Source organism: Hirundo rustica, chromosome Z, assembly GCF_015227805.2.
Source record: "Hirundo rustica isolate bHirRus1 chromosome Z, bHirRus1.pri.v3, whole genome shotgun sequence".
Classification (NCBI taxonomy): domain Eukaryota; kingdom Metazoa; phylum Chordata; class Aves; order Passeriformes; family Hirundinidae; genus Hirundo; species Hirundo rustica.
The window spans coordinates 72,607,165-72,629,261 of record NC_053488.1 but is presented as its reverse complement, the minus strand read 5'-3'; the positions used below and the strand labels follow the sequence as shown (position 1 = coordinate 72,629,261).

The window sequence follows — 22,097 nt, the reverse complement described above, 5'->3', positions numbered from 1 at the left end:
AAATTCCCAGTTGACAGAAACGAAAGCAAGTGCTGACTAAAAGAAAATTACCCATGAAAATAGAGCTAGAATAAAAACCTAATTTCAGGTCTGCTACACTTGATGGGCTGACAAGAAACAAGAATCTTTACAGTCAAGTAAAGGATAATCATAGACAGATTCATATACAGCTATGTGGTCTCTTGAGAGACCTCAAGGCTAATCCAGAACTGCGTAAAACTTTTTCAGTATGCTGCTTTTTAAATTTTCCCGGGACTTTTTGCTGTTAGTGAAGCAAACTGTCTATGTAACTCTTCACAAGATCTGAGCTTTAAATGCCTTGAGGCAGGGATGGCCATTAGCTGTGCAAGTCTGTATAGCAAATAACCCAGCAGGGTAAGCTGCCAAGCAAGGACACATTCAGGTGCTTTTCAGAAAGCAGCTTGGAAAGGGTTGGAAAGTACATGACAAGTCTGTCGTGCCACAAATGACTGATCAGACCTTCACCACCCTAAAGAAAAATTCCACCCACTGAAGACAGTATCCTGAAAAACACCAGAAATGGTTTCCCTTGTGCTAGAGCATCACTCCCATGATGCTCTCTCTGGCTCTGTTACTGCCTCAGTAAATGCAAGCAGCATTCATAATGCATTTATCTGTTTAAAAAAAGTAAAAAAAAAAAAAAAAAAAAAGCACCTTACCTACTGTTAAGACAACATTTTGTAATAAGTTACTGTAGCTTACATATTGTCTTCAATTCTGATATGCTTTCTCATGTGTTTTAGAGTGAGTTACAAAACCAGGAGAAAATGAATGTTATGTCTTGGAAAACTCCTCTCTACTTTGTGGAAAATCCTTAATTACAGTCGCTAAAAATGAGGATAGTTTTTCTCCCTCAAAGACAACCTGAAAAAAAAAAGACACATCAATTTTAATGGATAAACAGAATTAAATGCATATCTAAGCGATTTAAATTTCATTCAGTTGTTCCAAAGCAAAGATGTCCTGATATTTCCTAGAAGACATCAGAAATATGTCTACGTAAACTAAAGAATTTAGAAATTTTGGAGCTTTCCTGAGGGGCCCAGTCTTTCCAGCTGCTTCCCAGATGGATGCTTATGTCCACAGGACTAGGGTTCACCCAAGTTTTCAGGACTGATTTCTCCTGCATCTTTCCTCCAGCCCAGTGAAGGGCTTGAGGAGGGAGTGCAAAGAGAAGAGGGACTGTTGCATCCTTTCTTTCCAAGGCCTAAGCAGTTGTTTTTCTCCCAGTAGGGCTGAGGGCCATATATAAGCTAGCAGTGGGGCTCCAGTTCCCACACAGAGGGAGGGACTAAGTCCGTATTTACCGAATTTAATAAAATCATGCATTAATCACATTTATTTTTTCCAATCCTTTGCATTTTTCCTGCCAACATTATGAACTACTAACTGACCAACTCTTACTACTTTTTATTATTTTGTTAGCACTTTGTTCTCACATTTTAAATAGTTTGGGTTTTGATTCCACTCTTATAAAAATACTTTCAGATGGGAAAGTGGTTTGTAAACTGTCGTTTGACTCCTTCCAGCCTGGCTTCAAATGTTCCTCTCCTTTATTTCAAAAGTGCTCAGGCCTAGCACAATTCAGAGCCCCCTGTTATGGTCATGTACTTTCTCTTCACCTCCTTTCAATGTCAAAGAAATTTATTTTTGTTTAGCTTTCTCTATCCATTCAAATTGAGATTACTAGTATTAAGATGCATTTGGAGAACAGAATTCCACTCTTTTCTGTTTATTTTTGGCTTTTGCCTAGCTATACTTGATAATTACATGTAACCACTTCACTTTGTAATGTATTCCCCGTATTTCCCTTCCAGTTGACCTAACACTTTCATACAGTAACGTACTACAAAGTTCACTAACCTTTTTTTTATCTGGAGGCATAATTGGGACTCAGTGTTTATGAATCTCTGAAGTCCTCATCAATCCTTCTAAGCAAACTTCTTTTCAAATGCAGATAGAGTACTTTTTCTCAACTTGATGAAAAAAGCTCCTTTGCTCCTTTATTGTGTGCTTTACGATATGTGTGTCATAATTTTAAATGGTGAGAAATACTCATGCTTAAATTTCATGGTCTTTAAAATCAGTTTTGAATTCATGTTCAACAGTGGGTGAATCAGAGCTGACCTGCCTGTTAATGGACTGTGAATATAATTCTGTCCTGAGCTCTGTGCGAACCTCTTTTGTGGCAGGTTCTTTCACTCGAGGTTCACTGTGTTTGACTGTATGAGGTGGCTTTCTTTCCTGCTGCAGGTTAATGTTAGGTAACAAAGGCACATGAATAATCTGGAGGTCTCTCAGGCATGTGTACTGTGTGGCATGTACATGCATGCCATCCCAATTAGCATGTGCAGGAGTTTTGGACTGTGATGCTCTGCAGATCTGTCACCAGTAACACCCACTTGAGGAGACTTGCGCCTCTGACAGCCTCTCAGCCATTTCCACATAAATGGCCTGGGAAACTAACTGAAGTTAAGCATCAGCTGATGTACAAAAAATCCTCCAAAAACCACCACCATCAAACTCCCCAAACAAACAAACAAATGAACAAAAAACCACAAAACCCCCCTCAAATCAAGATCCAAATCTGCCCTGCCCCACCCGGCAGAAAACCCAAACAAAAAGATGCAGCCTGTGTTTGCACACAGCCCAGGTCACCTCTTAGTCCTACATGTAGGCATACCTAAAATTTGGGATGCTAGTGTGAGCAACTTCTTGTGCGTGACAGCTGCTTCAATTAGCTGCTCAAACTGTTGCTGCTGTAAGAGACACAGCTCCTTCAATTACCTTGAATTAAGTGCTAGCTAGTGAGAACTCAAGCCACAGGCTCTCCATGGTCTAAGGCCTTGATTCAGAAAAGCATTTAAGTGCATGCTTGTTTACCTTTTCTGTACAGTATTCATAAGCACATGCTTAGATGTGTGGACATTTTGAAGTCTTATTGAAATAATTTTGCAAGGGATGGAGATAAACAAATCCTGGCCATGCTACAGACAGAAATTCATTTAATAAAAAATGTTGGGTTTATCTCTTAGGTTTCTGCTAATAGAGCTAGGGTGTGGCTTTCTACTGAAATGTCGCAGTGGAAGTAAAAATTATTTTGTAAGTCTCTTTAAGACACTGGCTTTGTCTTTTCTCATTCCCTATTTTTCATTAGCAATTCACCACAAGGAATGCATTTCCCACCAGTTCAAAAATAAGGCCAAGCAGCATGTTAATCTGCATTGCCTGTAGGCCTATGAGCTGTATTTCAGAAAGCACTTTTACGTACTTTGCCACTTTAAAACAAAAAGCAATCCAAATGGTCTCACAGAAGGCACATAATCAGTCTTCCAGCACATCTCTCTGCCATGAAAAATTTATTCTTATTCTCTATAGATTGCTCAGGGCATTCTATGAATGCTATCTGGCTTTCATGCCCAGACATACATATGACCAAATGTGTGTCTGGCTTACAGAAAATGTTGTTGTTATGTTTTATACTGGGCTGCTAAGAGTGGTGTTCAAAAATGCTGCTTGACTATCTTTGACTGGTGGGAAAACTCACTATTTGAAGCTCCAGTGTTGAATCAGTGTTGAATTCTTTGGGGGGGGGGGGGGGGGGGGGGGGAGGCAGATGAAGAAGTACCATCTGCACTTCTTGCTCTGATTACTACAGGAGTACCTGAATGGCTGGGAAAATGATAATAGTATTTTTCCCTGATCATTAAAAAAAAAAAAAAAAAAAAAAAAAAAGAGAGAGAGAGAGAGAGAGAGAGAGACAACAAATACTATTAATACTATTCACTGCATGAATTCCATATCCTTGGTCATATAATGCTCTTTTTCTGAATGGTTGGCATGACCTAACAAAAGAAAATGCACTTCATGTATTACTTTGGAATAATTCTTATCAAAATCCACAAGATTCAGCTATATAATAATGTACATAAAAGAAGGAAAAACAATGAAGGGTTTGGGGTCTGCCTACTTTTTTCTGGAGGCAGTTAATTTGCACCAAGGAGAAAAAAAAACAAAAAACAAAAACAAAACAAAACAAAACAAAAAAAACAAACAAAAAAACAACCCAGAGAAAAGTGAAGAATAGCACCTTTTCTTTCTTTGAGCTGATGGGAAGTTTGTCATGGACTCTCAACCTTAGGACATTTCACCTTGAATTTAACCTTGGGACAGATATCTGGATCTCTGGGGTATATAAATATAATTAATATATACTACATTAATAGATAATGTGTATTATTATACACTATCATACTGAGAAAAGATGGAAAAATTCATCATAGAGAATGAGCTGCATAAAAGCAACACCTTATTCTTCTACTTAAACAAAAAGATACTGGTTTGTAGAGTGGCATGCCTTTTATCTTTCATTTGACCCCTATTGTCTTTTTATTTAAGGCTCCAATGGGTTTTGGCTTTGTTGTTGGGAAATACTTGATTAAAACAAGTAAGAATGATACAGAAAGGATTGCTCCATAAAATAACACCATACACCTTAGTGAGCCACAGGTTGTTGGTATTTTAGCTTTAAAGGCTTACCCAGTTGAAGTCTGAAATGTGCTAACAGTTTTGCTATATATCAATTATTTACACATGGCATGATAAAATTACCAGGAGGAGATTATTGAATATTTTGAGAGCCGTGAAAGCTCATTCTTTTAATCTGCACTGGACTAAAACCTGATGCATTTCTGGCTTTTCTCAATATTTTTTAAGTCTGTGCTTAACAGCAAGATTTACTTTTGCAAAGATTTAAACACTAGCTGCCTCGGCTGAATTTCACTATTCGAGACTGATACATTCTTCAGCGTATTTTTGGTCATGTAAGGATCACACACAGAGCATGATACTAATAACGCCAAGGTCGCAGGTTCGATCCTTGTATAGGCCGCTCACTGAAGAGATGGGCTCAAAGGTCCTTGCAGGTCCTTCCAACTCAGAATACCCGGTGATGCTGCGAACTCTGCTTGTGCAAAGCACGCTGGGCAAAGCACAACTTTGGAATGGCCACCCATGAAACAAGAAGCAGTCAAAGTAATTCAAGCCGACGGGCAATAAAAAAGCTTGTGAAGAATCAGGACATTCCATTTTATATTCACTTAAGGAGAGCAGTAGGAAGGGCAGAGCCACAGGCGGGCGGGCCCAGGACGGACAGTGCCGGGGCGCTGCGCTCCCTGCGGGCCCGGGCTCGCCGGGCTGCGGGACGGGGGGCGCCGCCGCCCCAGCCCCTCGGGGCCGGGAGAGGTCCCGGCGTGGCACTGCCCGGCCGGGGCTGCGGGACCCCCCCCGATGCCTCCCCACCGCCCGCCCCCGCTGCCACGGGCCCCGCGCCCTCCCCTTCCTCCCCCCGCCCCGCAGGGGACCTTTAAAGAGGAAGGGGCAGCGGCTGGAGGGCTTGGCCGGGGGGACGGGGTGGCTCCTGCGGGAGCTCCGGGATTGAGTTGGACGGCCAAAACCAAGGATTAACAGGGAGGAGGAGGGGGAAAAAAAAAAAAAAAAAAAAAAAAAAAAAAAAAAAAAAAAAAAAAAAAAAAAAAGTAAAACGGGAGGTGCGGAAGCAGGGAAAGGTGGGGCGACAAAACAGAAACCTCAGGGGGACGCAGCTCGTAGGCTGCGCGCAGCGCGGGATGGTGCGCCCCGGCGGGCTGTGCCGCCTGCTGCTGCTGCTGCTGCAGGGCTCTCTCCTCCTGCTGGCCACAGCCCGGCACGGCCGCGCCGCCGCCTGCCCGCTCCGCAGAAAGGTAAGCACCGCCCGTGGTGCCCTCCTGCCTCGGGGTCCCTCCTGCCCGGGGTGCGCTGCCGTCTGCCCCGCCCCGCGCCGGCAGCGGGAGGGACGCGGGTCTGGTCCCCTCGGGGTGCGGTGGCGGGAGGGGACGGAGAGCGGGGCCGCGCATCGGTCCCCTCTGTCAGGCGGGCGCGGTGCGCCGAGCTGGGGGGACAAGCGCTCGGCAGCGGCACCGCGGCTTCCGGGGACTGTGGGGCAGGGTGCTGGGACCGTGCACCCATCCCTGGGTGCTGACGGAAAAGCGTAACCGGGGAGGAGGATCTCGGGGTGAACCCCAGCAGGATCTTTTGCCTGCGATGAGTAGGACGAGCCGCGCTTGCCAGAAGATGCTGGCCGGGAGTGAGTTGCTGCCACCGCCCCGCGCAGGGGTACCGCCTAGTCCCACTTCAGAACGCCGAGCGTGCTGGAACGGGTTCGGACCAGCAAATGGCCATTTGGCGTGAAAACGCGGTTGCAAGTTATGTGAGGTTTTGCTCGTCTTCTAAAGTTGGCGGCTTGACTGCAGGAGTCAGGAGCAGCATGCGCTGGCTTAGCTCCGGTGGGTTAGCCCAGCAGAGCATCCCTGCTGCAAGTTAAGGGTGATGTTACGGCCAACGTGAAGCTTGTGTAGACAGTGTCTGTCATTGCTGTGAAAAATCAGAAAATGTCGTTCTCGTTGAAGCTTCTGAGATTAAAGTACCAAAAATCACGTAGGAAAAGCCTTCTTGAACTTACCGTGTTTACAGGTCGTCTGTGCTGTCTGTTGGCATCGACTTGGACCTGAGGTGCTTCTGGGATGTGTGTACCACCACTCCACCTTCCCTCCCAGGCAGGGTTAACTCTACCAGCGCAGCTCTTAAGGAAACTGGAAGCCCTTAGAAGTAAGTGCAGACCTGCTGCGCTGGGGATGTGCTAAGGCCGCAGCAGGCTCACTGCCTGGCAGTTGTGCAGGGCAGTTGTGAGGAAGTTTTGCTACTGAAGAAGGTCTGCTCTGTTACTTTACTCCACTCTCTCACCTACTCCTGCACCTACATGTAGCCTGTGTACTTAGGGCCTTCCCGCCCCTCTGAGTATGCTGGTTCCGCAGAATATCTTCTAGGATTTAGGGCATTGTGGAATCAGGCATATGCCAAGTTTCATGTGCTTTGCTGGAGGTGTCTGCCTGAGCTTGAATTAAACAGAGCCTTGTGGGACGGTGTCTTTACAATTTGCTTGGAACCAGTTTTTCAGCTGGATTTGTAGGTGGCCAGCTGTGACACTGCCATAAAGCCAGGTCAAACCTTTGGAGTGGGTGCCTCCTTTTCCTTGAGGGCACAAAGGTGCTGTGGGCTGGTACGAAACTACTGCGAGGAGCTAGTGAGAGCAAGGACAAAAAGAACAGCTCCCGAGCAGAAGTCATACTTGTGGAAATGGATAACTTCTCAGATTGGGTGGGACATGCAGGAAGTTTTTCTCAGGAGCAATTGACTGGACTTCTGCCAGTTGCTAGCAACACTAGAGGTGAAATGTGTTAATGGTGGGTAATTATCTGCTGATTACTCTGTCATTAAAATGTGAGACCACCTGTAGTTCTGGAATAGGTAGGCTGTTTCCGAGGCTCATTAGGACAGTGGTAATAACCACAATGTCTAGGAATGGCAGCGTCTACCTTATCTACAAAGCTGGTGAGTTCATCCTTATGAATATTTACGTGATCTCCTTAGGAAAAGGATACTGCTTTGTTCCTGCAGCACCACGGATGGCTTTTTAATTTACTTCAGTTCTTTATAGGGTTCCTTTTCTTACCTTTCTTAGACAGGCCTGTCTTCCTTTTGTCAGGTTTCCTCAGTCTCTGCCATGAAAGAAGTATTTATGTTGTTGCCTGAAAAACTGTTATTTTAAGCAATGAACCTACAGTACTTCAGAGGGCTTTCTCATCATGACCCCAAATTATGGTTAAAGCTACAACCAATAATATGCCTTATCATTCTCGAAAAAAAGAAAGACATTGAAAACAGTTAATTTAAAGCAAAGTATGCTGGAATCTTTTTGGGTTGTATTCCAGATACTAAGTAATGTGGTCTGGTACTGCTTTCTTTTTGCTTAACATTGGAGTGTATTGGAAAAATCAAAGCCAGAAATCAGGGATTAGTTGTGGAATGCTTGTAGTTATAGTTAGTTAGTATTTTATGATGTGTTTTTCCTGAAGGAGGGCCAATTAATTTACATGGCTACTTTTTTCCCATATATGCCCTTTAGCCGAGCAAGTCATCTGTCTGTTCTTGAACTGTGGCTTTTTAGGTAAAAAATTTATTTTTCATTTCTGGCACTTTGGATGTGTTCTTTTAGTAGCTGTAGCCAGTGCAGTGTTTATCGCCAAGTGAGTTCTGCTTTAAGTCTTAAACTGAGTTTGAGACTGTCAGTAATGCAGGTGGGCAAAAGCTCAAGATAAGTGCTATTAAAAATGTGGCTAGCATTTTTGTGTGCGTTACCATAGTTGTGTGGGCTTGTAATGTGGTGAGTAAAATCTTTGCCTCAATTAGGTATAAAGGAACATGACAAGATAGGACATCAGGATAGATAAAAGAGAGGGAGAAAGCCATATAGGGAGGATTATAGGGCTGTCTGCCTGAGTGAAGTATTGCACGCTATGTGCTTTGGCTTCAGTAGCAAGCAAGAAAAATAAGGCACGAGAATATTGTGGGTTGAGAAAGAGTGCAGTTGTAGTCTGAGGTTTGGAAGGTATGGCTGTGAGGTCAAGTGGTGTATGTTAGGGGTCCTGAAAGACAATGAAGCCACAGTGGACACCTATAGAAAATGTATACCTCACCTGCACAGTCAGGTATATACATAAAGCATGTGTATATTGTGCTCTGAAATGTGTAGTCTATGTAGATGAGATAGAAGATATAAGGAAGCAGAACTCATGTAAAGAAAGCAGACCAAGTGTAGATTGTCCATGTCTGGAGTTCTCATCCAGTTCTTCACTCTCTAGACAGCAGTTTTCCTTTCCCTCTGAGCCTTCATTCCCCACATCACCAGAGCCTTCAGTCTTTGCTGTTTAGTTTTTTATACTCCCATGGTCTCCTAGATGTTTGGAGCACTGTCACTAGATGAATTCTTTGTTTCTCCTGGTGTTTTTCTGAAGTGTTTTCTGGATGTTTGCCAATTTTACTCCTGTTAGTATCCCATTCAGCCCAATTTGAGCTAGTTTCTCTGAAAAAAAAAATACACTTTCTCTGATTTTCTTTGGCACTTCTCTTCCAGAAGATTCATCGCTACATCACTTCAAGTGATGTATGATATCTGACAAACACAGTAGTATTAGTGTATTTGAAGACTACAGGTTGCATCCTATAATGGAACTATAAATAGTGCTGGAAAAGCAAGCTGTTGCTGCTTGTTAAAATGAACATAATCTGAGGCTTGGGTTTTTTTCATCAAAAAGAAGGAAATACCCTTGATGTGCACCATGCTTTTCCAGAATTTTTCCTGTGGCTGACACCATTGTCTTGTCATCTTGGGGAAGTGTTGTCTTGTCCCCCCGTGTCTCTGTGGCACCTCAGTGGACAGTGAGTTTGTCCCCTGTGCAGCCTTGGTTGAGAAGAAGGCTTTCCAAGCCCTGTGGTAGGGAGTGTATCCCACAGGTCCCAGTGCATTCTCTGTGACAATGTCAGCTTTTTCGCCTGGAGAGATAAGGCAAAGGAGAAGGCACCATGCTGTAGTGCTGAGTATTCCAGAAATACCTTGATCTGATGATTCCTCAGATCTTTTTGTGACAGCAAGTTGGGAGATCTGTGTTCTCTTGCGAGACTGCTGCTCTTTCCCCTTGCCAAGGGTTTTTCCCACGGTGAGTAATGCATTGAGTACTACCTCTAAATTGTACAGTGGAGACAGAAATATGTATCTATGCATCTTGATCTATGCTGCTGGAACTGAAATTCCTCAAGCTTTACAGCCCAGCTGCTGTAAGCCTCCAGGATAACACTTTGACTGTAATTTGCTTTAAAGCACCTTTTTAGTTGTTGTTCAACAGCTGTGTTACAGGATCTTGCTGCAAAGGAATATTGGGCTGTAGCACTTTTATCTACTGCATGCTCTCAGGGAAGTGAGGTGCCGCAGTGGTGGTGTATGGTGTGGTGCTGAACAAGCTTTGCTGCTGCTCCTGTGCTATTTCATGGCTACCTAGAACACTGTTTAACAGCTTCCCTTTTATGTTATTGGGGTGAGATTATATCCTTGCTTTTACCTCTGAAGCTGCACTGAGTCACGTGGGGGCTCCAGGAGATGGGCAGGGAGATGGGAATGCCTGAAGGTACAGCAGGGGAAGACAGACCTGCTCAGGCACACCAAGAGCTTTGCCCCTTCCCCAGTCAGTAACTGGGGGCTATTTGCAGAGGGCTGGCACAGAGGTAAAGCAGTGTTGGCATTCCAGTCTTCACTTTGGAAGGGATAGGAGATGCCAAAGGAGTGTGAGGCACTAGCTTGTCCGGAGCAGCTGTAGTGCACCTTTTGGAGGGAGAGTGAGCTTTGTGAGTTCCCCATGTAACACCACTCGCTGGTGCCTGGAAACTGATTCTGCATGGTACGGGGAGTTTCCCATCAGTGGTGGCAAACTGAGGTTTCTCTGTCCTCTCATGCTGGCTCCAAGCTTTCTGTGAATCAAGGTCTGAGTGGTGCTTAGAGTGATTTTCTGAGTTCATGACTACTTCTTTGACATGCAAGTGCCAGCTAGAGTGCTCAGCTGCTTTGCTTTGTAATGTCAGGGTCTCAAGAACTGGGTGAAAATTTTTGCTGTCTTAGACCGCTTTCCTTCTGCCTGTGCTACAAACTCTTTAAAGGAGGACTTCATGTACACTGTGATGAGTGCCCGATGGCCTGTTTTATTTCTTCAGAGGTACCACTGGTAGCTGGCAGTATTACTCTAGTTTTGCAATCTAACTGTGAAAGTTGTGGGGATAAGCAGAGGAAAAACCAAAAAAGAGTATAATGCCAAAAGCCTTTCTGGCTGGGCTGGGTGCAGTAGTCCAGAGCAGTGCTAATGATTACATTAGTCTGGTACCAGTCATCTGGGCTTGAGCCTTCTTGCTGGATTTATTGAGGAGTTGAAAATTTGGCTGGTGGCCACTTGTTCTGTACAATTCCTTGCAGTCATAGCTGGTTTTGTGCACTCCCACATACATGATCAGACTTGTGTGGAGAGAAGGAGTACTGACCTCCTAACCTCATGCCTGTCCCAGATGCCTCCTCTATCTTTATACTTGCAGTAGGTAGAAAGCAGCACTTCTGGTCCTTCCTTCTTGCTGCCTCACAATTACTTCCAGTTCATTTGGCATGCCCTTTCATTTTCCGCTTCTGACTAGTGTTGGGGGAGAACCCTGTCTCATTTTCCCTCTTGTTTTACTTTGCATATTCTCCTGTATTCTTCCCAGGTCTGAGTTAGATTTTTATTCACCTGTTGCCTTGTATCTTTTGTACCCTCTGGTGCTTTTCATGTTTGTACTCCCTTCATTCTATGGTCTTCAGGAGAGTTTTTGTGCTCTGTAATTCAGGTGTGCATTCTGGGACTGTCCTATAGGATTTGGAGTTGTATAGTTGTGTCGCCAGGCTCAGAAGCATCCTTCAGACTCTTGATTTGCTGCAGAACAGTCTGAGGAGCCCTTTGGAATATATTTGGTTTGTACAATGGTCTTGGGCACATGGTGTAGTTCTTGGGGCTCTTCCATGCAGCTCCAAAAGTTGAACTTCCATGATCCCTATGTGCCCCTTTCAGATCAGGATATTCTATAATCTGTAGTCCATGCAGGTGAAGTGGACTGCTGTTTGTGCTTTGCTGAAGTGCTGTCTGATCTGTGGCCTGGTTTTGATGTGCAGAACTGCTGGAGAAGGTTGTCTGGGATGAGCCATTGCAGAGCCGTTTTTAAGATTAACCTTTTTGACCGTGAGTCTTTAGTGTTAGAAATTTATAGGCAATTTATAGTGCTTCCAGTAAATTCCTCTGAGCAGCCTGTTCTGCTTTTGGCAGTCAGGTAGGCTTCTTAGCTCAGGACACATGCACAGTTAGCTCCAGTGCTGAGGTTAGAGGTATCTGCTTGTTCAAGATGGACCAGATGTTTGAGTGCATCTGGAAGCCTGTTCTCTTACTTAGACATGCAAAGGCTGCCTCTTCCTGACTGTGCAGACAGACACCACTTGTGTCCATTGTTCCAGTAAGTACTGCTGCACCAGTAGAGTGCTGTGGGTGATGAAGACTGTGCCTGCTGCTGGTGTAACTTGTTGGAAGGATTCAAGGAGGATCCATGTTGTCCCATGTGCTCTTCTGTCCCGTGGGAACTCCACAACCCTGTTTTGAGGTATCTCAGGTGATGCCATGAGGTGAATTTTCCAGCAGAACAAATTTAAATCTTTTTCTGACTTCCTTCAGATTCTGACATTCCTAAGCTAATTTTAAAAAGTTGCCTTTTTAAATTCCTCTGTGTTTGCAAATGTACACTCTGAAGCCACCAGCCAGGTTTGGCCTGCAGAAATATCTTTTCAATTATTTTCCAAGATATTGCATACTCTTCTCTACTGCTCAAGAGAAAGTACTGGGCTGTGAGGGGTCTTTACTGGGTGTCTGTGTGCCCTGTGCAAAAACTTTATTTCTGCTGGCTCCGGCAAGTCTGCTTGCCAGCTGTGTTTTGTGTTACTCATTTTCTTGGTGTCTTGCTGTTGTGGTATAACCCCAGCTGTCAACCAAGCACCACGCTCATTAAATTCCCATTCCGTGTAAGAGAGGTTGCAAGAGAGCACAGGAAGGGTAAAAGTGTTGGGTTCAGATAATGACAACTTAGTAGCTAAAGCAAAAGTCATACACGCAAGCAAAGCAAAACAAGGAATTCACCATTTCCCAGGGCAGACAGGTGTTCAGCCATCCCCAGGAAAGCAGGCTCCATTGCACATAGCAGTGACTTGAGAAGACAAACCCCACAATTCTGAATGTCCCCTCTCCTCTCCCTCACCCTCCCCGGCTTTTTGTGCTGAGCATGATGTCATAGGGTATGGAATATTGCTTTGGTCAGTTAGGATCAGCTATCCTGGCTATATCCCCTCCCAATATCTTGTGCACCCTCAACATGCATGCTGGCAGACATACAGCAGGGAGAAAAGGCCTTGGCTCTGTGCAAGCACTGCTCAGCAATAACAAAAACATCTCTATATTATCAGCACCGTTTCCAGCACAAATCCAAAACTCAGCCCCATACCAGCTACTGTGAAGAAAATGAACCTTACCCCAAAAAAACCCATCATACTCAAAGTGTTCATCCCCATGATGCTGCACCAGCTTCTAAGTGTCACAGCAGTTTCTTTGTTGAAAGGTGCATTGCTGTGCTGAATTGAGAGGTGAAAGTGATAGAAATCCTGCTGTCCTGCCTCGCTTCAGCAAAGTGATGCCAATTTTTCACTTGATGAAAGGCAGAAGATGGGTAAGTGTTGTGCTTGAATCGTGGTGTGCTAGGGCTGTGCTCTGCTGCTGCTTTTGGTAGATAACCAGGTGATGTATCAGGTGATACTACTGTTGAGAAGACACAGTGTAACCTTTCAGAAGGAGAAAGCCCAAGCCAATATTTTTATGTTTTTATTTAATGAAAATGGAATTTTTACCTCAGGACCTGAGGAAAACAATGGTCAAAGAGGACTTTATGTGAGTAAAGTCACTTTGTCATGCTGGCAAGCTGCTGAGCCAGGTGACCTGCTGGCTTAGCACCGTGTTTTCCTTAAGTCGCCTGCTGCAGGGGCCTGGCGTAAATGTGTGTACTTACTCAGCTGTGTCTCCCTCTCTCCCAGCAAAATGAGCTGAACTCCTTCCTGTGGACAATCAAGAGAGATCCCCCATCTTATTTCTTTGGCACCATCCATGTCCCATACACGCGTGTCTGGGATTTCATCCCAGAGAATTCCAAGAAAGCTTTCCAGCAGAGCCACATCGTGTACTTTGAGCTGGATCTCACTGATCCCTACACCATCTCAGCTCTCACCAGCTGCCAACTCCTGCCACAGGGGGAGAACCTCCAAGATGTGCTGCCCCGTGACATCTACCACCGGCTGAAGCGGCACCTGGAATATGTGAAGCTCATGATGCCATCCTGGATGACCCCAGACCAGCGGGGCAAAGGGCTGTATGCAGACTACCTCTTCAATGCTATTGCTGGCAACTGGGAGCGGAAGAGGCCGGTCTGGGTGATGCTGATGGTGAACTCCCTGACAGAGGTAGACATCAAGTCGCGAGGTGTGCCCGTCCTGGATCTGTTCCTGGCCCAGGAAGCAGAGCGGCTGAGGAAGCAAACAGGCGCTGTGGAGAAAGTAGAAGAGCAGTGCCACCCACTCAATGGGCTGAACCTCTCCCAGGTGAGGTGGAGTGGTGTGCAGGGTGCCAGGCTAGCTGCTGAGCTGGATATTGCAGCAGCAACAGCATGGGCTGTGGTGCAGGTAAGTGCTTTCTACCCAGAGACTTGTGTCTGCACCCTGCAGCCCGTGCCTTTGCCTGCATCCTCAGGAGAATTTGCTAGCACAGGAGATCAGGCCAAAGATGAATTCATCCAGGCCTGGCCTGGGAAAAACCCTGTTCTCTTCCTTGGGCAGCCTTGGGCATGTTCCACCCTCGGAGACACAGGACCTTTGGATGTATGCTCTCTGACCTTGACTGGGCTGCCCTGAAGGAGCCCAGCGTAGGCTGGGGCTGTGTCAAACTTGGTTTTGTAATAGCAAGTTAAAAAGAAAGAAGTGATTACTTGAGGAAGGCAGGGGTTCTGTGAGTAGTGCTGAGAATAATTGCTGGTTAGAAAGCATCACAGTGAATATCTTGATGCCCTCAGAAACAGAGGCCCAATATCCACACTGGGAAAAGTATTTTTTGTTTGATGGGGGTTTTTTTTTGTTGTTTTGTTTTTGTTTTATCCCTTCCATTGTTACCAGGTGAGGGTCAGCACAGCATAACTTTCCTCTGGGAGTTTCACAGTCTAGTATAGGCTCTTATGCAAATGCCTTTGGTTTACAAACCTGTTGGAGTCCAGCATTGTTCATGCAGCAGAATGACCTCTGTGTTGTCTGTGTGTTGTATGAGGTGCTCCTCTCTGAACAAACTACACCAAGCAGTAGTGTCTGTTGTTGTCTCTGCCCGGTGAGATCACAGGAACGTTGCTGTCTGTCGTGTGTTACCTTCACTGCAGGACGGGAGCTATTTTAGGGAGCGGAAGTGGCATTTGCTTAGGAATGATCAAGACCTGCATTTTTGCAGTGTGCCCTAGTAGCATGAGATGGGAGAACCTTTAGTCATAGGGCTGGGGAGTTTTGACTGATGCCCTCTTCCCTGCATCCTGAAGCCTGTCCTGTCACTGATGCACAGTTTGGAAGGGAAGGAGCCAAAGGAGAGTGCAGTGCAGCAAGGGCAGGGACAGCAGCTCAGGACAAATGTCTGAAGTGCTGCTACCCCAGACAACGCTTCTGGGGGAGTCATGGTGCAGAGAGTAGCACAACAGTCCTGCAGCTCCTTGGCTCACCCTGAATCTCTCGAGCCAGCTGCGCTGCATCACTTGAGTACTCCTTAACTGCAGGCGGGGTTTCCTTTCTTTTCCATTGTTTGGAGCTGAGCAGCCTCATTTGCATCTCCAGTCTTTTGCTTAATGAAATGCTTTGAATCCTTATGCTGTTGCTGTTTGCTTGCAGCTAACCTGGGAACAAGCTGGGAAGTCCCTTCTTTTCCACCTCCTACCTGGTTGAGGATTTATAAACATTATTGCCCATATTTTTGTTTTGCTGGCAGTGCCCTTGTAGTTTATCATGATAGAAGTGGAGGCATAGGCATTTTTCTCCACTTGTAAGAAAGTGGGAGGCTGAGAGATGTTGATTGCAGTCATGTCCCTGCTAAGATCTCGTGAATGTTGACTCTTCAGCCTTCACAGCTTTCTTCATAGAGCAGCTGCTTTTGTGCTGTTTTGCTGATGGGATAAATACCAAGGGATCCAAGGAGCTGCATGGGCAAGGGACACAGAGCTGCAACATCCCTAATTGCACAGCCTTCTGTGAAGGCCAGGGCGACAAAAACTGCACGAGTAACTTGCCTCTAGTTGGGAAAGTCATATCCCATGGTTGCCCCACGAAGGCTGCAGCTCCTCCCATGCCTGCTCACTTCCCAGAGAAAGAGAGTAGTGTCCCTTGAGGGAGCAGGCCTGGAGCAGCAGCTACTGCACTGCAAATTCACACTTCCACTGCTGCCCACTACTAGATTTCCAAGACAGGCAGCTCAAGGAAAAAGAAAACGAGAGGCAGATGATTTTTATGCTTCTAAGCCAATTTCATGCTGTTTCAGAAACTGACTTATGTACTCTCAAGGTCTGGCAAGAGCTTTCTTGTCAGTTTGTTCAGGCAGTAGAGTTAATTATGTGTTTAATAGAAACCAAACAAAGGATTTGAAATAGGCTCTTTGAAAATTATTCTCTTTGGTGTGCTGCCGTTTGGAAACCCCCAGTATTGAGCCACTTCTGTGACTGCTTTTCAAACAAGCGAACACACAGGCATGACTTAGAAACTTCTGTTGGAGAAAGTGCAGCAAAACCCATAAGGAATAGCCTAACACTGTACAAGAAATATCACAGAATCACAGAATGGCCTAGGTTGGAAGGGACCTCAAAGATCACTTAGTTCAATCCCCTCGACCATGGGCAGGGACACCTTTCACTAAGACCAGGTTGCTCAGAGCCTTATCCAACCTGGCTTCAAACACTTTCAGAGATGGGACATCCACAGCTTTTCTGGGCAACCTGGCCACTGCCTCACCACTCTCAGAGTAAAGAATTTCTTCGTAATACCTGATCTAAACCCGGACTCTTTCACCCTGAAGCCATTCCCCCTTGTCCTTTGTGAAAAGTCTTTCTTGTAGGCTTCCTTCCCATACTGAAAGGTGCATTATAGATCACCCCAAAGCCTTCTCTTTTCCAGGCTGAACAACCCAAATTATCTCGGCTTTTTGCTATAGGAGAGTCACTCTTTTCTTGTAATCCATCTTGGTGCTGAGACCCCTGAGCTGGATGCAGGGTTCCAGGTGGGGTCTCTCTCACCAGAGTAGAGCAGAAGGGCAGAATCCCCTCCCTCCCCTGCTGCCCACACTGCTTTGAATGCAGCCCAGGACACGTTTGGCTTTCTGGGCTGGGAGTACCCACGGCTGGGTCTTGTCCAGCCTCACCCACTGCACCCCCAAGTCCTTCTCCCCAGGTCTACACTTGTTCTGTTCATCCATCGGCCTGTGATGATGCTGGGGGTTGCCCTGACCCAGGTGCAGCACCTGGCACTTGGTCTTGCTAAACTGCATGAGATTCCCATGGGCCCACTTGTCAAGCTTGTCCAGGTCCCTCTGGGTGTCATCTAGGGAGATACTTTTTTTCTTACACCAGAATTACAGAGAAATTCTTCTGGAACTGTTTGTTGTTGTCGCCCTGGTCACACTGCTTAGTAACTGCAAAGTACAAACCCAAATTAGCAACTTCCTTCTCCTTGTGAAATGAGAACAGTAAAAAAAAAAAGAAAAAAAAAAAAAAGAAAAAAAAACACCCCAAAACAAAAACCAAAACAAAAAAACCCCACACCACCAAAAACAGAAGCAAAAAACAACAACCTACATACAACAGCCAACCATGCCTGCCAAGGGGCTCTTTTTCTTTGGTTTTTTGTACCAAAGACTTTTGGTTTATGACTATCTTATTTTACCTGCCAGATCTCTCTATTCTTGCTCAGCTCAGGCTGGCTGCCCACATTGCCGAATCATGAAAGTATAATTTCTGTACAGTACACTATGATGTGTGCACAACCTGTGAAATACTTTACTGCCTTCTCAATCCCTCTCTCTTGTTCCAAGTCCTGTACAACTTCAGGAGTATGGAAAGATTAGTTTGTTCCCATGCCAGGGCCATGGTATTTATTTTTCCTCTTTCTTGCTGTTTCCATCCTTGTTTGTCATACAGACTTGCTCTCCCCCCCACCTTATTTGCTGGGCATTGCCTCTCTTGTTGCAATACCCTGTGTAGGTCTCATTCCTAGCTGTGTCTGGGCTTTGTAGCTGTGTGCGATCTGCCACTGCTGACTTCCAGCATGGAGTCAGTCCCTCCCAGCTGTTCCTTTCCAGTTATGCATGTACTTACATGCTTGCTGTATTGGGGGCATTAGTGCTCCAGCCCAAACCAGCTTTGCTCTTGGCTTCAGTTGTGTCATGAATGCCAGTTTAGTACTGGCTCAGAAGACAAGCAAGTGTTGGCCCTTGTATTGTGCCAGGCACTTGCTTTGGTACGCTAAAGTGGTGTCCAGGCTGTATTCCTTCCAAACTGGTCTCCTCTTGAACATAAGAAGTTTTAGACTCACGTCTACCCCATGTGTGGACCCATTGTTAAGTGTATAAACACTGTCCATCGCTACTTCCTAGCCATGACCCTGGCCATTTTGGCTTCTCCAATACCGGGACACTTGGTAGAAGATTCTATTACCTGTTATTGATTTGAGAATTTTTTCCCCACATGACTTTCCTGTGGTGCCTTGTCACAGCATTCTTCCTAGCTGAGTCTCTGAATGCATTGCTGCATATTCAGATGTAGTCTTCAAAGCTGCTTGGGATGCAGTAGGAAGCCGAGAGCCACCAAGGGGTTTGTCTGCTCATGAAATCCTGGCCCCAGATCTGGGACTCACCACTTGCAAGTCTTGTCATTTCCATCTTTCAGCCAGTCCCTCATTTGGCTCATTGCAGATTGGAAATGAAGCAAAATTTTCTACATTGATAACTTTGTATTAATTAGGACATTATTTGTTTATGTTTCTACTCAAAAAACAACCTTTGCATGCAACAAAGTGCTGAGATTTTGTCTTTTCCTTGCGCTTCCAGGTTCTGTCACTAACATGACCGTGAGAGCTGTGGACTCCTGCTTTGCAAATACAGCCTTTCTGACAAAACAGCAACATCACTTTTGCTGCTTAATTTGTGTACTCCCTTGGGTGAAAGGGCCACCCTTGATTTCCCCTTGTATGAAGTTATTATTTAGGAAAAGCCTGTATATGTGGGGAAAGTAGAAAACAAAGACGCTGTTGCTTTGTTACAAATGTTATATGGTTTGTTGGGTGGTTTGGATTTTTTCTCATTCTCAGAGAGTTAGAAGTGATGCCTTGAAAATAGGCACAAAAGATACAATATGAAATTGATGAGACTTGTGCTAGTCTTCTCATTTCAAGTAAAGGGTGTTTTTACTGTACTTGGTTGATCAGTTATAGTAGTTGTGTTTAATTTTTGGGATGAGGACGGATTTGGCAGTGTTTCTATTCACAAGACCTTAGTTCAGACTCATATTTGACAATCACAGTAATGGAGAATCTTAGAGAAAGAAAAGGCAAGAAGGAAAAGGGCACATAGTACAAAATCTGCAAAGAGGAGATTAAATTCTGTACTTCAGGTCCAAATCTAAAGCACAGCAAGGCAAAGAGCAGTTCCTTGATGAAGAATCTGACAGAGGAGCAGAGCATTTTATTGCTAAACAAGTTGGATGGGATACTGCTTGCAGTAACATGATTGCATCTGCTGCCCCACAGGTGTAACTTCAAGACTTCTTTGTTAGGACCAGCCTTCTTTCCTTAGATGATCAGGGAGCATCAGGGTTTTGTGCACATGAACCAGAGCTGGAACAACTGAATTGATCCTATTTGCATCTTTGGCTGCTGGAGTCTGTGACGTAGATTTGTTTTTGTTTTCAGTTTGATTGTAAACGAACCTGCAAACTCCACGTCTAGACACCAGGGGTAGGGAATGGGGCTGGCTGGTGGAAATCAAAATAACTAGTGCTTTGCATATCTATTGAAATAATTACAGTTAAATTAAGATCTTTTTAACAGTCTGGGCATTTCAGGGCTCTTCCCTCAGTGAAAGCGGCATTCTGATATGCCGCTTCTGCGTTCAGAAGGGTGGGGAGTTTGTTTCAAACAGCCTGGACTCTGCAGTAGGGCTTTGAAATCCCTTGCACTTGCACTCTATTTGGCTATCAACTAGCTGGATTTTCCCATTAAAAATGCCCTTAGCTCAGCATGTTGCACAGCAGAAACGGAAGATGGCAGGTGGCAAATACGGCTTCTTCTGGCCTTGCTGCTCCCAAGGAGTTTCCTTGCAAGTGTCTGGCTACCCGTTTTACAGTGTGAGTGTGCCAGTGCCCTTTTTCTTTTCCACTCAGTGAGCGAGGGCTGGGCAATTAAGTGTGTGCACTACTCTGAGAGGTCTTGTAACTGGGTTATCCTGCTGACTCCTGGCAAGTGAATTAGACTGGGTTATCCTGCTGTCCTCTGACAAGAGCTGCTAAACTGGTGGGCTGGCTGGTGGGTGCACTGTGTGTCACTTGAGATCCTCCAGCTTTGGATGAGGGCACTGTTGCTGCAGAGGAGCATAGCCCTGTCAGCAGGCTGAGGAGTGCCAGGCATCAGTGGCCACTCAAGGTAGCACCCAGAAGCTCTGAGCTAAATGCTTTTTGGAACAGCTCAGACCAAAGTAAGGTGTGTGGATGAGGGCAGAGGTACGGCCTTGGCTTAACCAGCTGTTCAGGAGTCGAGTGCCCTGAGCAAAGCTTTGTTCTGCACATTCCCAAGTTCTGACAGAATTACAGTGATGGATCATGGTGGTCTCATGCTGTGGCTCTGTCAGATGCTTGATACCAAGAGCTCACTATTTATTGCCATTACAGAACCCAAAGAATGGGACTGTAGCTGCCAGCTTTTCCCTTGGACAAAAAGATTTCCACTGGTCAGGACACCTTACAGGCACATGCCTGTAGAAGTTGTAGAAGACAGCTTCCTTTCAGACCTAAGAACTGGACTGCATTCCTGTCACCCTCCTGTCCAGTACTGGTGAGATGGTACTTCTGGCCCAGACTGGATTGCAGGATCCATGGGGATCCATGGCTCCTGCGTCCCAACTGACAGTATTTCTGAATTACGGTGTTGGTTCTGAAGACTGATTTTTAGTTTTCATTGACAAATTCAGATGAAAAACAAAGCCCAGCTTTAGTTTTCATCTGATTTTGTGAGGGTTTGTATGCCACAGAAGAACCTCTGCTGTACTTGTGTGAGCTGTAACCAGTTTGTCCTTTAATGTTCTATTCGTTGAGCCTGTCCCAGAAATGCACATTTTCTGTGTGTTAACTGTTGTCTCCACTCTTCTCAGGACTAGCAGCATCTGTTTTGTGACATGGCAGTCATGCGTGTGCTTGGTGCAGTGGTATTGCCACTGTCCTCATCTTTTCTTGTTTATGCATTTGTGTTTGGCTGTGGTTCTTTCAGGCACAGTGGTTTTCTGAGCATTCGTGCTTGGGGCTGTTAAAGTCCTTTTTACTTACACTGCTTCCCAGAGAAGAAGTGTTACTGTTGTTGTTGGTCCAGTCCCTTTCTGCTCCCTGGTCAAGGTGAACTTGCAAGCCAATTTACATGTTCTTTCTCATCTGCATTTACATTTGTAGGTCTTCTAAGTACTGTTTCTGTTCCCCATGTCTTCAGTATGTGAAGTGTTCATTTTGTATTTCTCTGAATTCCTACTGCCATACACTCTTTTGAGAAAACTATTCATTGATGCTATTGTCTTACTGCAGAAAACTTGCAAAACACTATCAAGGTTTTTTTGGAAAGGGTATGGTTTTTGTTATACTTTTTCATTTAAAATGTCTGTATCCTATAATTATTTGCAATAATCTTCATGAAGGCTTTTATTAGATAATTTGAAATATTGATTGCAAGTAGGAAGAGGCTAAACATATTTTTAAGATAACTGTTTCTTTTTCTGACCTAAGGTAAAAAGGAAAGAGTAGGAACAATTCTTCTTTTTTTTTTTTTGTGATAGAGAAAAGACTGGGTTCCTCTATAAAATTCTTACAATCCAGCAAGTTTAGCAGCTATTTGCACATCCACACCAGACATCATCCTTTTCCAGCATTCCTGGATGAAAGATGCTCGGACACCGATGTGTGTGAACAGTTTCAAGGCGATTAGATGGATGAAGGATAGTCACACCAAAGAATCTCATACATGTCCCAAGTGGCATCTCTGGCAGAAGACATCTCTCAGCCCCTGACAGCTTGAATTGAGGGTGGGTGTGAGTGGAGAAGTTGTTCCATAGGTTGTGGACTTCTGCTCTACTGGGCAGATGTGGAAAGCTTCCCAAAATGTAACCGAGATGGGCTTGGAAGCTGATATGCAATGGATGTAAGCTGAAGTAATTTTGGCAATGTCCCTGCTGGAGCATTCAGATGCCCACATGTTCTCCCCTTTCACAGAATTTGTCTTTCTT

The 22,097-nt window shown here is 45.1% G+C and overlaps 1 protein-coding gene across 6 annotated transcripts in view; it reads left to right on the top strand.

Moving 5' to 3' along the window:
- The first annotated feature begins 5,630 nt into the window (after positions 1–5,630).
- The window catches only part of TRABD2A (TraB domain containing 2A), a 124,825-nt gene continuing 108,358 nt past the window's right edge, over positions 5,631–22,097 (top strand). For 5 of the 6 annotated variants that reach the window (XM_058424110.1, XM_040090363.1, XM_040090362.1 and 2 more), the window contains exons 1-2: positions 5,631–5,762; positions 13,592–14,152. In XM_058424110.1, coding sequence (XP_058280093.1) covers positions 5,649–5,762; positions 13,592–14,152 — 675 coding nt within the window. In that variant the 5' untranslated portion in view covers positions 5,631–5,648. Of the gene's footprint in view, positions 5,763–7,389; positions 7,450–13,591; positions 14,153–22,097 lie in introns of those variants that run through there. The other variant, XM_040090360.1, reaches the window with a different exon arrangement.